The following is a 15,684-nucleotide window of genomic DNA, read 5'->3' on the forward strand; positions in this document are numbered from 1 at the left end:
GCGAACATAATTGCCCGGCGGAGTATGACTTCCTGCAAAGTGTTTGCTCCATGATCTCGATGGTTGGAAATAATCAAAGGAAATTTTTTCGTTCCAATAAGAACCAGTTATTATACGATGGCAACGAGTGTTTTAAATTTTTTCCCCTTTTGTGATTGTATAATTACTTTACGCTGGCTGTGAGGCTGTGTAACCTGATCTCACTTGTAAGCCTTGTATAAGCTGTCCTTAGTCCACTGGTTAGCGCTAAAACGCCCAAACTTCGTTTACTTCTGCTTCCTTGCAGACAGTATTGAGCACTTTCAGCACCGGCAGGTATCTTCATTATCATTAAATCATTGATATTCATTGCCTATAAAATATTCATTCGAGCGCACAGTGTCCCATCTTCGGCACATATACTCTGCCCGTTTCATGTTCGAAGGCAATCCACTGGCCACATTGGAAATCATTTATCCCAGCCATGCACTTAAGGATAAATGAAACCATCCTGCTATAGAGCCACGCCGTAATGTCGGAACCAGGTGCACACAACGGGTTTTCAACGGGTGCATCAATGCAAATGATGTGCACCGGAGTAGCAATGGAGGTGGGTGAGTGCAGGACACAGTTCCTTGAGCTGAGAAATGGCTTCACCCGGTGCAACTAGTATGCAGAACGTAGGCGGCGGCCCTCACCATGTACGGTTGTTCCCCTTTGCTGACTAGCAAAGCCCATCACTCGCAACAGGTAATCGAGTACGGTCCTCGAACCTGTGAACTGAACGGTGACAGTAGGCGAGCAGATAATAAAATCACACATCCCGCGGAACGATGGTGCGTCGTACGGTGGGGAGGAAAAATGCATCAAACTACAACGGGGGAAGGTTAATAGCCCTCGATCGAAATGTCATTAAAACGGAGTGTAAAAAACCAGGCTATGAATAAATTGTACCTTCGAAACAAATGACACACCATCGAGCCAATGATACAGGCTGCAACGGGAACAGGGAGTTGACATAATTTTTTTTGTTTCGCTGTTATGCCCTTGCTTTCGGCCTCATGTTGAGGTTGGTGAGTTTGAAGTATTCTAATAAAAGAATTTACCATTTTAAGAAGCAATTTACACTTCCAAAACAACATCGTAATGTTATTAAATCATATAGAAACTGTTGACTTGATGCATACTAAAACAGTGAAACAATAAAATATCTTCAATTGTAATTATGTCTTTGGCAGTGTTTGAATCTGCCACTTCTCGAACGGGAGAGGTATTTAGATAAATAAACCACGACTATATAAACCAGAACCGGACAGCGGAGGTCCTGGGTGCCTCCATTCCATATGCTCACTCCATGAAGCCATAAAAACATGGAAAATGTAAACTAGCCAAGAACTGCCTATCGAACTGCCACCAGTTTTCTTTACCACTGTAACGGAGGAGGCGTTGGCCGTGCCAGACGTGGAACTAAGGAATCTTAGATAGACACCCGTGTGTCGCCAGCTCGGCGGGTACCTCCAACCTTCGTTAACCTCTTTCCCGCATCGCTTACTAACATCATGCATGAGAAGGAAATTGAACGTGTATCTCGCGTTCCGCTCGCCCAACACGGCCAACTATACGGTATGGTGCACAGTGGTATGGTTTATACAGTGGCTACCCCGTGCATGAATCGAATGGAGGACGCTTCAAGAAGTGTATCGGGAGCCGTCGAACCCGCGGTCCGACTGCTTAAAGTAAACAATGCCAACCCATCACATCCTAAGCACGTGATTGCAAAGAGACTGCTGTGTGTTTTAAGACTGCATCCAACGGCGTTGGGAGGCCAGTGTTATGTGACCATCGTACGGCCGAGGAGGCTCTGTGAAGGATGAAACCGAGTGAAGCACCCGACACATACTGGTATGGGATGGAAAGAGTATGACGTCCTCTACATCACACTTTACCCCACAACCGCCGATTGCGCGTCCATTCTCTTCGGAAGCAAAACGAAACGAATCGACAGAAAATGGGAAGACCGGGAACGGTTTGTACAAACAGAAACTCGGTTAACCCTTGGCTAACCCGGCATCATCATCACCGAGAAGGAAAGCGTTCCGGCCAGCCCAGGCGAAAGTAAATGATAAATCTTTCGTCAGGATCGATGGTGGAGGGAATCGAGAAACAGGAATTCGGATTCGGAAAGGGTTGGTGGGTTTCCGCACCACACCCAAATATAAATACTCCCCCCCTCTTCTTCCCAAATAAAACCTCCTTCCTTCTTGACCGAACTCCGCTCACATGCTCAAATTTCTGTCACCACGTATGTCTCTGATGTGTTGAATAATATCCTATACTATTTGAGTTCTGAACATCAAATTGTATAACGATCTTATATATGATTTTGTTGAAGATTTAGCTTTAACTATAAAACTTTCTTGTGCAATTGAGCATGCTAGGTTTGTACATTACGAGTTCATACTGGAACAAGTAAACATTCCTCTCGCACCAGCGAGAAACGAGAACCATCGAGAAAGGTGTGATCATGTGATCACCAGAGCTACCATCCTATCTCCTGACGTTACTTATAAAACTCTATGATGCTGGACAAACTCGATTTGAAGAATGTTCTTTTTTTCTTGGATGAGTTGGCCGAGTCGTCTGTAAAGGAAAAGATACTTCCTTCCTTTTTTTCGATCTTTTATCTTTCTTGAATCTTCCGCATTCCTGGCTATTCTAACGATACGGTGACACCACCAGCAGACGACAGCGACCGGTTAGCTAAACAAACTTTAGATCAGTCGCCCATGTCACAGAGTTCACCACTTCCACTCTTGGCACCTCACCTGCACGTTTCGTTCCTTCAAAGGCGTACACTCGCTTATCCACTTATGCACGGTGGTGGTCTTTCCACTTTACCGGCAATACCCGTCGATCGCATCCGATCGCAGTAAAATCTGCCGAATAGAACGGGAAAGGAAAGGAACGTGTATACGCGCCAGGCACGGTGGTATGGGCGATAATGGTGGTTGAGAATTTACAACGCCATGTAGAATGCCAAACATTACACAAGAACGGATTCCACGGAGCAGTTTACAGGGACCACTTGGATAAACATATACGAGCTGAAGGTTCACGGTTCGATGCGGACGACAAATACGGAGGAGGGAAAAACTGGGAGCAAGGGACGAAAAAATTCTGTGAAGAGGATTGCCGGACCAAAAGGGCACTTGACTAGTCGCCACGTTATTGAGATAAGCAAATCGAGCTACGCGACAAAACAGGGTGGCACACTCTCTTTGGATGACCCCCAACGTGAAGTGTGAACGGATACTATGGATTAAGTTGTAGCCATCCGTACTACGCGCACAGTACAGATTGATATTGGACGTGCATTGGCTCACGTAACGTATCCGGTAATTACAGTTCCTTTCTTTAACGCTGACTAAACCCAACCCGGAGCCATCCGGTCCGGGAATTGGTTGAAGTGTTTTGCAACAAGACGCTCAAGCTGATGAGCTGGACGACTAAATATGCGGTAAATCTTGCACTGGAAGGCAAAAGCAACACGTCCCAGATGAACATTGAGCTAACACAATGGACGATTGCAAATGGGAGACGATTGGACGATTGGAGAACACGAAAGCCTTCAATCTAAAAAAAAAGCCCCGGCTAGGTGTCAAGCTTGACAGGCAAATTTGTGGTCCCATTTTGTGAGTCAACATGTCAACACAGATTACACTTCGAGCGATCTTCGTTGCTGGTTCGATGCAGAACGTTAAAGAGAGGAACCGTCACTGCAAAGGGGAAGATATCCATGATGAAAGAACCCATCCGGACGTACGTCCAGCAAACCAGATGTTACTCGATACGGAATGTAGATCAACCAGTGAAGAATTATCTACTACGGTCAGGGGATGTTTCATCGTAGCGTACACTGAAAATGGAGATAAAATTCTCCACCGTCTGGGCGGTACGGTTTGACGTGCAAGTGACATGGAAATTGTAGATGCTACATGCTAAGTGTCATTTGCTGAGCGATCGATTTTTTCCTTTGTAGAGGTTGATCGCCGCTCAACCTAACCATCAAGCAAGTGATCGTAAATGGAATAAAGTGATCGCACCCTTGCCTTGACTTGCGATCGTAGCGTACCAAAATCATGTGAAATCACCAGCTCACTAATTTAGCCATTAGCTACTAAAAAGGAAACACATGGAAATGCGGGACACAGTAAAGTGCAACAAATGCTACTTCAACCCGTCGGCAATTGATTGGCCCGTGAGGATCGATGATGGTGGACATTTATGGGTTTGGTAGCAACTACAGTGGCTAATGTGTAACAATATCCATTACATCTGTTTCCGGTCGACATGGCTGTGTATGGTGCATTTGTGCGCGACACAAGTACTCCACGCAAGGAGTTGTTTATTGCACAAATTTGGCTGCCATTAATTGCTCACCAACTAAGGCGATTAAAGGTGGTAGAGTACACGGCACCTGTTGGACATATTATACCCGATGCTGCTGTTGTGCCTTATCTGGATTAACGGGATAACAAAAAAGAGCGATTTGCCTTATTTGCTTTACTCCAGGAATGCCAGAGTGTAAGAAGCAAGCATTCGCAAGCAAGAACTGTGTAACATGCCGCTGGAATGCATACATGCTTGTGCGCATTCGTTGCATTGGTAGTGTCACCGGTGTGCCGGTGCATTAATTACGCGTGCCATTGAGCAAATATGGGACACACACGATGAAGCGTTTGGAGTGGCTTTTTTTCTACGGTGATGGCTTGCATATGCCAGCTGCTGAAGACTTACCATTGAAGCGTTGAGCCCGGGCACCGAGAACGGACGAGAGCTTGGAGATGTTGTCTTTGGTGTTGCGCTCAAGCATCGTTTTAGCGTGCAGAGCGAGCTTATGCTCGGTCATCTGCGTACAGCAGGTTCCACCACCGGGCGGCACTTCACAGTGTCGGAGGGATAGATCTGAAACGGTATAGGGAAAGAACAAAACAGAAATGCATTATTTAACATCATTCTATAATAATTAACATAGATTATCTTCAAACAACATGGCTGAAACGAATGCGAGCTCCACTCAGCAGGGGGGAAGTAATATGTTTGTTTTTTATCTCAGGTTATGTTATTTTCTACAAGAGCATTGCCGCCATATCTTTTCTCTAACTAGACCCGTAGTAGAAACGCAAATCAACGAATAACATTCCTGGATGCTTCTCTGACCTCCACGGCATCTACAACAAATTTACAATGCTAACGTAATTGGTGCACATACGCTGAGTAACATATAAAGCGTTTGATCGAAAAAGCGAAGTGCATTCCAAGAAAGGAATTTGCTTCCCTAAAAACACCTCCGACGCGGCACACATCGCAAATAGATTGAAAGACCGGGAAACATCGGGAAAAAGCTTCTAGCTGAAAGCGTACCATACCCGATGGCAATGCTGTAGCTACAAAAGCATGTAGTTTAAGATCTGACACAGGTTGTTTGAGCAACCTGGCCACCTAGATTAGTCATTTTGTTGTGCCACCTCGAGTTTCGAGTGATAAAAGGCAGAAACACTCTTCTTCCGCATCAAAAGGCAGCTCTATTTGTTCCCGCGCAAGGGCCTCCGTTATATAGGGCGGCGACTTTTATGCATGCTCATACCTGCCGGTGGATTAGAGACAACATTTTACACTGCATGTATAATGTGGCATTAGTATGTTGACTGCCATTGCATGTACGTCCGCTTTTTACCGCTTTGCCCAACAAACGGGTGTCGGTTGCTTTTATTTTTTTGTGTGCAACGCACTGTGGCTATGGTGTAACTCAAGCAAACAAGTGTTTGCTCAGTACGGAACACGTAAGTGGGAGAAAAGCTTCCGGATGCCGTGCACCTAGAAATATTTAAGCAACCAAGAAGCTTCTTCTCGGTGGAAGAAGCGAAACAATCACTTCTTGCAACAGTTTTATCACACTAGCGTGGTTAAACACATTATCTCATCGAAAGTGCAACGACATGCGTTTACGTTTCGTCGGCACTGAGTTCTGCGCTAGAAGCGGAAGAAACATCGCAAAACAGAATACATATACTGGTTTCGCAGTAATCTTGAGTCCTCATCGCTATCTTTGAACGCCAACTCGGAAGGTATTATGGACTGGTCGGTGTCTAATGTGTGTTTATGAGCTGCCTAATGAACAGAATTCCCACACGAGAACGAGAAGACGCCGGAGTTCATTGGATGAGACTTTAGCGTATGGGTTAGGCGAAACAGCTAAAACCTCCACACCCATTAAAACTTCTCCATCATGTATCGTAAAGATAACGGCTTCTTGAAGGCACTGGACATCTTGGAGAACGGCACGCACGATCTCGGCCATGCAGGATGGTTGTCAGCGGCAGGAAGCGCCATCATTGGCCATTCCCGTCCCATTGCCAACTCGCTCCCGGCGTGTTCTCCATTGTTGTCCTCATTAAGTGGTTATAATTACCGTGGTATCCCAAAAACGTACGTCTGCTACGAAAGCTCGATTCGATTCAATGGAGAACAAAACGAATTCATCTCTGGGCTGACGGAGGTTCCACATATCGGCTCGCAACTGGCGGTGACATGCCATTCGCGGTGCACTTCAGCTTCAGCACGATAGTGCCTAATAAAGTCAGTACCTATTAACACCTGGACGATGAGTGTCGGGGCGGTATAAAACCGAAGCAAACCTATCGCCCGCACGCAGAAACCCAATGGAGCAACAACATTTTTTTCCCATCTCCGCGCTAGGTGCACACTGGAATTCGGTGGGAACCTGGGGATATCGCGCCCGTGTTCCTGTTTTACGATCTATGCGTTAAGACGGCTAGAGAAAGATCGATCGATTAGCTTGGAAAAAGGTTGTTGTAAGCTCGTCATCCGTTGAGTAAGATTTGTTCGTTAGCACTAGTTGTGGGATTTGAAGAATATAAGGTTTAATCTAGTTGATGAAGTTGTTGGTCAATGTTGGTTTCTCTCTATTCTAGCCAAATCGATGCTCGTGAATCATTTTAAAGCTCACCAAATAGTATTTAATCCTGGAGGATTAACAGATAGGGAGTTGCTTCGATAGTGCACCATTAATATGATAGCGCCAAGATATTGTCCCTAAACCACCGATTAATGCCCAGAATCATGCTACAAATCTATCATACCTAATCCATGCTTCAGGAAGTGGAAGAAGATATATAAGTGTGTGTGTCTGGTTCACGGGAGCACATCTACAATAAGCTCTTACTAATTTATGATTAGCCCACGAACTTTTGTGTAAAAATCATGGGGCAGAAAGTGGAAAGCAGTGCGGCAATAAAACATTCAAACACGCAAGAAACTATCATGTAACTAAGATCGTCGAAGATCGAAACAGTATGTAGCCGCATACACCTGTCTTATGTTGTTCGCACACATAGCTCAACAGGCGAGCTCGTTCTTTACTATGTCCAAAAAGGAGGCACGAAGCATTTGTTAACGACGCAACATATGTTCCGATTCCGTGGTGCACTCGGATTCTATGCCGTACCTTCTAGCTTTCTTTCTTCTCCCGAAACTGAAGAGCATGATTATCATGATATTTAACTACGCACTGAGAAGCAGCAATAGATTCCAGTGCGAGCTGGCATGGAAGATTGCGAAGGAAAAGTGAAGGATGAGCAGGACAGCGAAATGAAAGTAATTTCCGGGAATTTAAATTAAACAAGAATGATGGTGAAATGGCTCCGTCTGTCTGTGTTGGGTCCGAACATCCAGCACCGTGAGTTTTCAGCGGGTGCATGTACTTTTTTTTCTTTCTTCCTGTCCAATGGAAGATGCCAGACGTGATGCGTTTTAAATAAACATTTTGCCGGGAGTTCCGATACACGATCGAGGTCACTTTTCGGATCTGGTTAAGTAAACTGTCTAGTTAGGTTTGTGGATGTATGGATAGAGAACAAAAAAAATTCTTCACAATAACCACAATTCACACATGATGTGGTGTTGAGCTGGAACTATGAAAAGTATAAACATCTGGACCATCGTTTTATTGTCATTAATCTTGCTCAACGCACGTATTTGCCACGCTGTATGATTACGTTTATTGGTTATAACATAATATGAACAACTATATCATTATCTTTCAGTTTCTCAGTCACATTCTCTTTGCATTAAAACGTTTCAAAATGGTAAGCCAGATGTGCTATTTTAAAGAAATTCACTTAATTGTACCTATTTCCAACTAATTCCGAAGTATCAATTTAGAGACTCGCAAGTTAGTGACAGATTTTCGGAAACTATTTTTGAATCAGGAAGCGCGGCCATTTTAGGTCATTGAGCAAAAACCGAAACCTGCCATGTGATATTCGATGCAGTGCGTTGCAAAGTGCTGCATGTGTGGTAGTCATTAAAAGGGTTGGGACGATGCAAAGACATACCGGGTCTTTCGGTGCATCTTCAGCAAAGTTTCGACGCGATGTTTGGAAGTGAATATTTTTAGCCTACATACGACCAATATAGTCCAATGTGGAAGTTATAGCGCACGTGGACGTGGATGGAAGAAGTTCCAATTAGGAGCTGCATATTTAATGAGTTGCCAAAATTTGTTGTAAACTTAGTTTATAATAACGTCATCACTTGCTTTCGGTTGAAACTTTTTGAAGAAATCAAAAAGTTTTAACTCAATAATCATTAAAAGTGTTTTGTCTTATTCGAGCCATTGGAATGGGACTGCCGGGTGTACTAAAAAAAGGATAAAATATTGATCCATTCAGTTCCTTGGCATTTCAGACTCTAATGAAGTTGTCTATGTACCTATCAGATAGCTTCTCATTTCGAACACGGGCTCGAATCTTTTACTTGTATGCTTTTGATTCAGCGAGCAGATTCGAATAAGAACACAGAAACAAAAGGAATGAACTATCGATTAGTGAAAAATCTATTCCAAAATTATGCTAACCTCCTTTGGCTGTGTAGTACACACTCAGGGAGGAATCAATACTAGCAACTGAGGTTTGTTTCAAAATTAATCCACGCAATCGGATCGCTCATTTGCCTCTTCGATCGCCTTATATTGGCAGCATAGACTTTCTGTGGGAAATTTGAATGCCGCAGTCATGATGAGGAGATCGACGGGTTCGGCCTAGTTCACAAAAGGAATGTGATTGGTTGGCTCTGGATCTGCTGCTATTCGATTTCAATCATTTGATCGGTATGAGCATGATGCTTCTATTTCTTCTGCCTCTTCTCGATTACAATGCGTTTGTCCAGATGCTTCTGCCTTCTTGAAGTCATTGGATTTCTTACTCAGTAAATTACGTTTGCTTTCTCGCCGTACCGTGCCTTTTGCTAGAGCTCGAGATGTTTGTTTCGGAATGGAGCAATCTTTGGTTCGATTATTTCCGACTGATCGTGGAGGGAAGGGGATTGATCGACGGATACAGGAAACGATGCTCGCTCGTATCGCTTTTGTCGGCATTCGCGAACGCACACGGGCGCATCATTACATAATTATCCAGGCCAAGCGGGATATTTGGGTTAGGTTCCCCAATGTGTATTTTTAAATGACGTCAAAGCACACTTCAAAAGATTGAAGCAAACAAATTATTGCATCTGTTACGTGCCATAGGTCACAGTTTTGTGCAAAAATCATTATTTGTTTGAATATAAGTTTTTATGGACAACAACAAAAAACCATATACACATAGCAGCGGTGTCAGAAAGTTACACTTGACGAACCGTTTCACACCTTAAATAAAGTCGATTTTACACCCATTGCCACACGCAACTGTGTTCAGTGAGCAATTAGTCTGGCGTGAAACATTATTTCCAAGGAAAAAAGTTAGCACCAGCAGGTCTCTCAAATTGAGGTAGGACTAAAAGGGAAACTGTTCCGGTGTCTTACGGCAGCATGAAAATGTAAAGTGTGCAACGCATCATTGAAAATTTCGTTCCGGTTTCCAAATCGATCTCAACTCGCTTTTGGGTGGGAATAGAGAAGGAACTGGACAGCATTGTCATGCAGCTGTTGCCACCTTCTATTCCATTTACGAATGGTGTAAGTTTTCACTTTTCTTCCATTTCCTCGATATCCTAGCCATCACCCAAGGAGAAGTATTTTTGCCGTTTTTTTGTTGAAGGGTTGAAAATGAATCAATTTTGCCTATTACTGGAGATAGATTTGTTTAACCCTAACTAATAAATCAACCATAACATCTATACTTCGGGTCTCTCTTCATTTTAGAACGAAGGATTTATTTTTTGCCAACGAATCCTTGGGAGTTTCGAGGTTTGGCAGTTTCTTCTATGTGATTATCACACCTGATAATTAATTATCCCACTCATTCCAAGATACACACCGGAAGTAGACAACTCCCAGCAGTGATGCATTTTAGGTTGCATTTCCCTTAGAAAGATTGGTAATAATTAAGATTTTTCGAACCCACCGACCGAGGGGGAGTAGAACTGATGTGAAAGAAAATTCTTCTAGCGTAAAAGAAATATGAAAGATTTTTTCTTATTTCTAAAATTCCAGAACTGCCTAGGTGTAAATATTCCACACCTAAGGTGTTATACATATACCTACCAAGGCACGGCCCCGTAATTGACACGCCAGTCGGTGTGACGGTCGGCGGTGACTGAAAGCAAACCCTAGGGCAGAGAATCGGAAGTCATTATAGCCTCATCATGAGTGCGGAATTAGTGGTGCGGGTGGTCTTGACGAAAGGTTAAGCAAACCGAGCGACAAACAAAAAAACGGAACGGTATTGTAGAATAGGAAGAAAGAAAAACTTCCAAAATTCGATGGTGACGTTGGTGGAATTTCAGTGTAAAAAAGAAATTCTCGTGCATTGAAATGTAGGAAAAATCGGTCCGTTTCGAAAGCGAATAGCTCTCTGACGAGCAACAACACGGTACGTCTTATGCTTACAAATCGTACAAATTCAAACAGCATGAAGTATGGGAAAAAGGGAGAAACGGCGTGAAAGAAATCGAGAGGGACAGGAACGAATCGTACACAATGGGAAATAATAATAAAACTGGCTACAAATCTTAATTGGACACGCTCGGTGTGCGGTTTAGGAGGCAGTCCCTGTCGGACACCAGCCGAATGTGCCTATGATTACACACACACGCGCACGCACAAAAGTGTCCGTTGGTGTGCCGGTGAGGACGAAGGGCACGGCCCGCATCGAAAGAGCGTTACTCATTTACAATTGATTGTTAAATTTAGAGGAAAAACTGCGTTTAGAGTGCAATTACGTTTGCCACCTTCGGGTGTTCCAATTTTTGGCGCTCAAATATGGGACACGAGGAGTGGCATGAACAATTGCCATGTTCACTTCGATAAGCATCATGGGGATGTGATGGTTGCTGAATGAATGTCATTACGGCATACACATTTTAATAGCAGCATAAACATATTCAGAAAATATGTTGACAAGGAAAATCTGAACATTTACTTTATTAAAATTAAATTATTAGTCGAAATAAGTTAGAATTATTATGACAAAAAATGAGTAACTTTACATACTCAAATAAACATTAAATTCTTCTTTTCTTATTGAGTTTCTGCACAAGGGTTATCACATCAACATGTCAATAGAGAAAACCTTATTTGATCCATCTCACAATTCAACTCAAGCAAAAAAAAATCCTTCAATTTAACTCCTACAGCGAACGTAAATTAAAAAATAAATAAAAATAACGCCTCAATTTCCACAGTTTGCAACAAAAAAAACCGATTACAACTCCCATCAGTTTCAACAAACACTCATCGAATAATTGACTTTTGAAGAATGACAAAATCGAGATGAAGAGGGTCCATTTTTTTCTATTGCACTTTTCCCCATTCAACACCAGGAAAATTGTGCGGAAAAATTACTGCCACGGGGTATTCGATGTTGTTGACCACTTGAAAGGTTATGCAGAGTGGAACCTTTTTCAACAGGCAAAAAAGAAGGTTTCGGTCCCCTATTTTCCATTGCTTCCATCACTGGCCATTCTTCAGAGTGTCAGAGTTGTGGAGTATGTATTGCATTTTGTGTTTCTAGTTTTCCATGCCCACCCGTCAAGGTTGGCGAAAAGTTATTGAACTCCTTGATTGGAACTGCTGTTGCTGCTGGTGGTGGTGATGATGTTCGCGCAAGGGTGTCGGAGTTCCAGATTTTCCACGCATCATGAAAACCGCATGACGTCAGACGTCAGAAGGGTTTTTGGTCGATTTTGTTGGTGTGTTTTTCTTTTCTTTCCCTCAATGAACATAATTCTCACACATTTTGTTTCCCTACTGCTTCGAATTTACTTTACGTTTTTTTCCTTCTGCCTCTAATGAAGATATTAGGCATAGTATTGCTAGAACGAAAGAATTCAACGGAAGTAGGAAACGGTGAGAAGGTGTTAACACGTTTGGCTCTAAAGCTCTTCGCGTACGATGCAGGTACTTGCCGGGTCAGCAATTAGGTGCGTAATAAGCCACAGGCTAAATGCGCAACCACACAACGGGTAAGTATCAGAAATTAAATCTTGATCTGCAACGAAAGGGGTTGGAGATAGAGAGAGAGAGAGAGAGAGAGAGAGAGAGAGAGAAAAAAAGCTCAACATTCTTCCCTTACTGAGGGTTGGGGACTGAGAATTTACGTAAGAAATTTGGAGATCAACACAACGAAGGACGTAAAGTGAACGACTTTTATCCCAACAAAATTCCCACAGGGACTAATGCTGGAAGGAGTAAAAAACCGAAACGAAAATGATTACAAAGAGAAGGTTAGACTAAGCAACACGCTGTCGAAATCATCTTCCGATCGAATTGATGCGAGAAAAATGTGCAACTCATAATCGCCCCAAGTGTGTAAGCTTAAGTATGGTCTGGGGAAGATGGGGGGCACTGTTTTGGGATGTAGAATACAACGGCAGACGGAGACCAATATAGAGAGTGCTCTAGGCACACTGCAAGAAACACAATGTATCTTACGATAAAAAGATGATCAACTATTCACTTTTTTTCCTCGGGTTATAACTTTGCGCATCACAATAAAGATAACAAACGCTTAGCTTGGAGTGTCGTTTTTCCAGTTCTCACCGCTACCGATCTTCCAATCTTGCTGGCAATCGTTTACGTAGAAAACTGGCGCCGCCACAAGCCGTGTAGGTATTTCCCTTCCAGCGGCTTTATTTTATTAAGGTAGCCAAGTACCGAAGTACCGAGCAACCGCAACTAATAAAACAATAAAAATGTAAGTACTCAGATGAAGGTATTTCAACTGGCGAGGCGATACCAAAGCTGTGAAAAACAGAAAAAAACGCCAACATCCTTTCACGGTTTGTTGAATAGGTGTAGTTTCGTTCTGTTTTAAATAGGGGCGTTTTTCGTTGGCTAGAAAATGGACAATGTTACAGCTTTATCGCTGCTTATATTATTGCCTCGCAACAGCTACATTCGGAGACACCAGTTGCACACGTGGCATGTCCTCGGAGGTGTAGTTTCCTGCAAACGGTTTTTTCGTGGTGGTCCTTCCCGGAGGGGAGCACTATTAAGCTCAAAGAATAAAATGTCTCATTTCCAACATCCTTGGAAGTCCCGATCGGTTTGACCCTTTAATGCAGCTGTTATTCGCTCAATTTAATTCCCAACGCAGTTGTGGTGGTTGTGCTCCGGTTGGTGGTTTTCCACCACTTACACCAACCATTTCCACCATTTCAGCTCATCAGCTATTATTCTTTCCCCTGGTTCAGAAATTCGTGCCATTGTGCATTGTGCCTTAACGTTCTTTTTTTCTTTTAGAACTTTTTTTTCGTCTCCATTCGTCTACTTCAAGCTTCGGTTACGATCGACACTCACAAGAGGTTTTGTAAGTCTCGCGAGTTACATCTTATCTTTCCACCTATGCTCCCTCGCGTCACGTTAAGCCGCTATAATTTTTTTCTAACCGTTTTTTTATAGTGGTGTTGGTTTGGTGTAGGTTTTTCCTCTTTCTTCCATTTGGCCAGTCGGTCCCGTTGTTCAGTTATGCTTTATAGACTACGCGATCGTTCGCACAAACCAACGATCCATAAAAAAGCTCAATTCATTTCGGCTCATCTTTCTCCCTTTTTCCTTCCGTGGTTTGGCGCGCGCATCTTGCCGATATCAAACAAACCTTCCTTCTGCTCTTTTCACAATCCAAAAAAAAAAAAAGAGCCCAACACTTTTGCCCAATCCAAAGTGCCTAATAATGCGTTGATTATTATAACCTCCGGAATGGGTGAAAACCACTCGGTCGGGCATGTCTTGGTGCTGGGAGCATATGAAGCACCGAAGCATCGATAAACAATGCACCGGGACATAATACGAGAGGTCTGTGCACGCGGGTGGGTTTTGCGTTTTTGAAGATGGAGATACGAATGATTGGAGAAATGGTAAAGCGTAGTAAAGAAATGATTTCCAAAGGTTTTAGAAATTTGGAAATAATAATTTACGGTAGAGGGATAATCTGAAAAGCTGTTATAGTCCTGGAGCAAATAATTGTGCTGCGATAAGTATTAATAGCTTAATGTGGTTTTATAAACTGTACTATACTTCTTATAACTTTGTAATTATTTAAATTTAATACTGAAAAGTCGAGAAGATTTCAAAAATTCTAATTATTTTTTCTCTAAAATAGATAAAGTTTGAAAACAGAACAATCCTTCCCTTTTGTGTCTATATTTAAAATCGTTTTCTGGGGAGTTTTTTTTCCAGGAGTGTAAATGATGCGTAATGCTTGCGAACAGGTTTGATCGCGCAAAAACAGGCCAGAAAAGCGATCGTGTCTGAACCGTTTCACTAATCGCTCTTGGTTTGATCTTGCCAGTGGATGTGTATTATTCCTCTTTTCGTCGATTCAAGCAGCAGGCCAGCCTACGGAATCGCGAATCAAGTCGAAACGCGAAAGGCCCCAAAGAATGCAGGGATATGAATCGGCTCCGATCGTGGATGGGGCTATGTTGGTGTGCGATGCGTGGCATGCGCGGACAGGCAGTGGACGGAACGGAGAGAGAGCGAGAGAGCTAAGTAACGACCATGGGAAATAAAAATTCTTTCATCATCCTTTTCACATTGCCCATCCTCTGTCCGGATGGGACTGACCCCTGGCAGCATTGCGATCGAGAAAGGTGTGTGTGTGTGTATGTGCTCGAATAAACGATTCGAAATATTCATCGACGGGACCGTTCTGGTTGGGAATAGAGGGGGAGGTGGAGGTAGCCGATCGTACGATAGAGGAAGACGAGGCCTCGATGATAGGGCCCGCCGAGTGCGTGTATGGGTGAGGAATTTTGAATGTTCGTTGCTTAAGGTAGCCGCTGGGGTGGTAAAAGGTTGATAGATCCGGATTTTCTCTTTATTCTGGAGTAAAGCATGATTTTTTTTTCTTCAAAAGCCACTCTCCTGCACACACGACCTGGATGAGAGATGGCAGGTTGGTCTGGTCGGTACTGGTTTTTATTTTACTTTTTATGAGCCTGTGCTGATCATACCGGCGATGCTCGCCGTTCATTTCGGTACAAGCGTTCCAATCGTCTTTATTTCATCTTTTGAATTGTTGCTTTTTTTTCTTCTCTTTTGTTTTGCCTGTCTTTTCCTTCGGGCGAGCTTTGGGCGGCCAACATATTCATTCATTATTTTCTTATCCCATTGGGCGCCAAGCATTTCTCGTTTGTGCTTGAATCATTGAGCCTTCTTATGTGTGTGTGTGTGTTTGTATCGAG

General features: G+C 43.2%; 1 protein-coding gene across 1 annotated transcript in view; it reads right to left on the bottom strand.

Moving 5' to 3' along the window:
- LOC125761698 (glypican-6) overlaps positions 1–15,684 on the bottom strand; it is a 62,560-nt gene that overhangs the window by 12,877 nt on the left and 33,999 nt on the right. The window contains exon 2 of the mRNA XM_049423134.1: positions 4,777–4,944. Coding sequence (XP_049279091.1) covers positions 4,777–4,944 — 168 coding nt within the window. The remainder of the gene's footprint in view (positions 1–4,776; positions 4,945–15,684) is intronic.

Source organism: Anopheles funestus, chromosome 2RL, assembly GCF_943734845.2.
Source record: "Anopheles funestus chromosome 2RL, idAnoFuneDA-416_04, whole genome shotgun sequence".
Taxonomy (NCBI): domain Eukaryota; kingdom Metazoa; phylum Arthropoda; class Insecta; order Diptera; family Culicidae; genus Anopheles; species Anopheles funestus.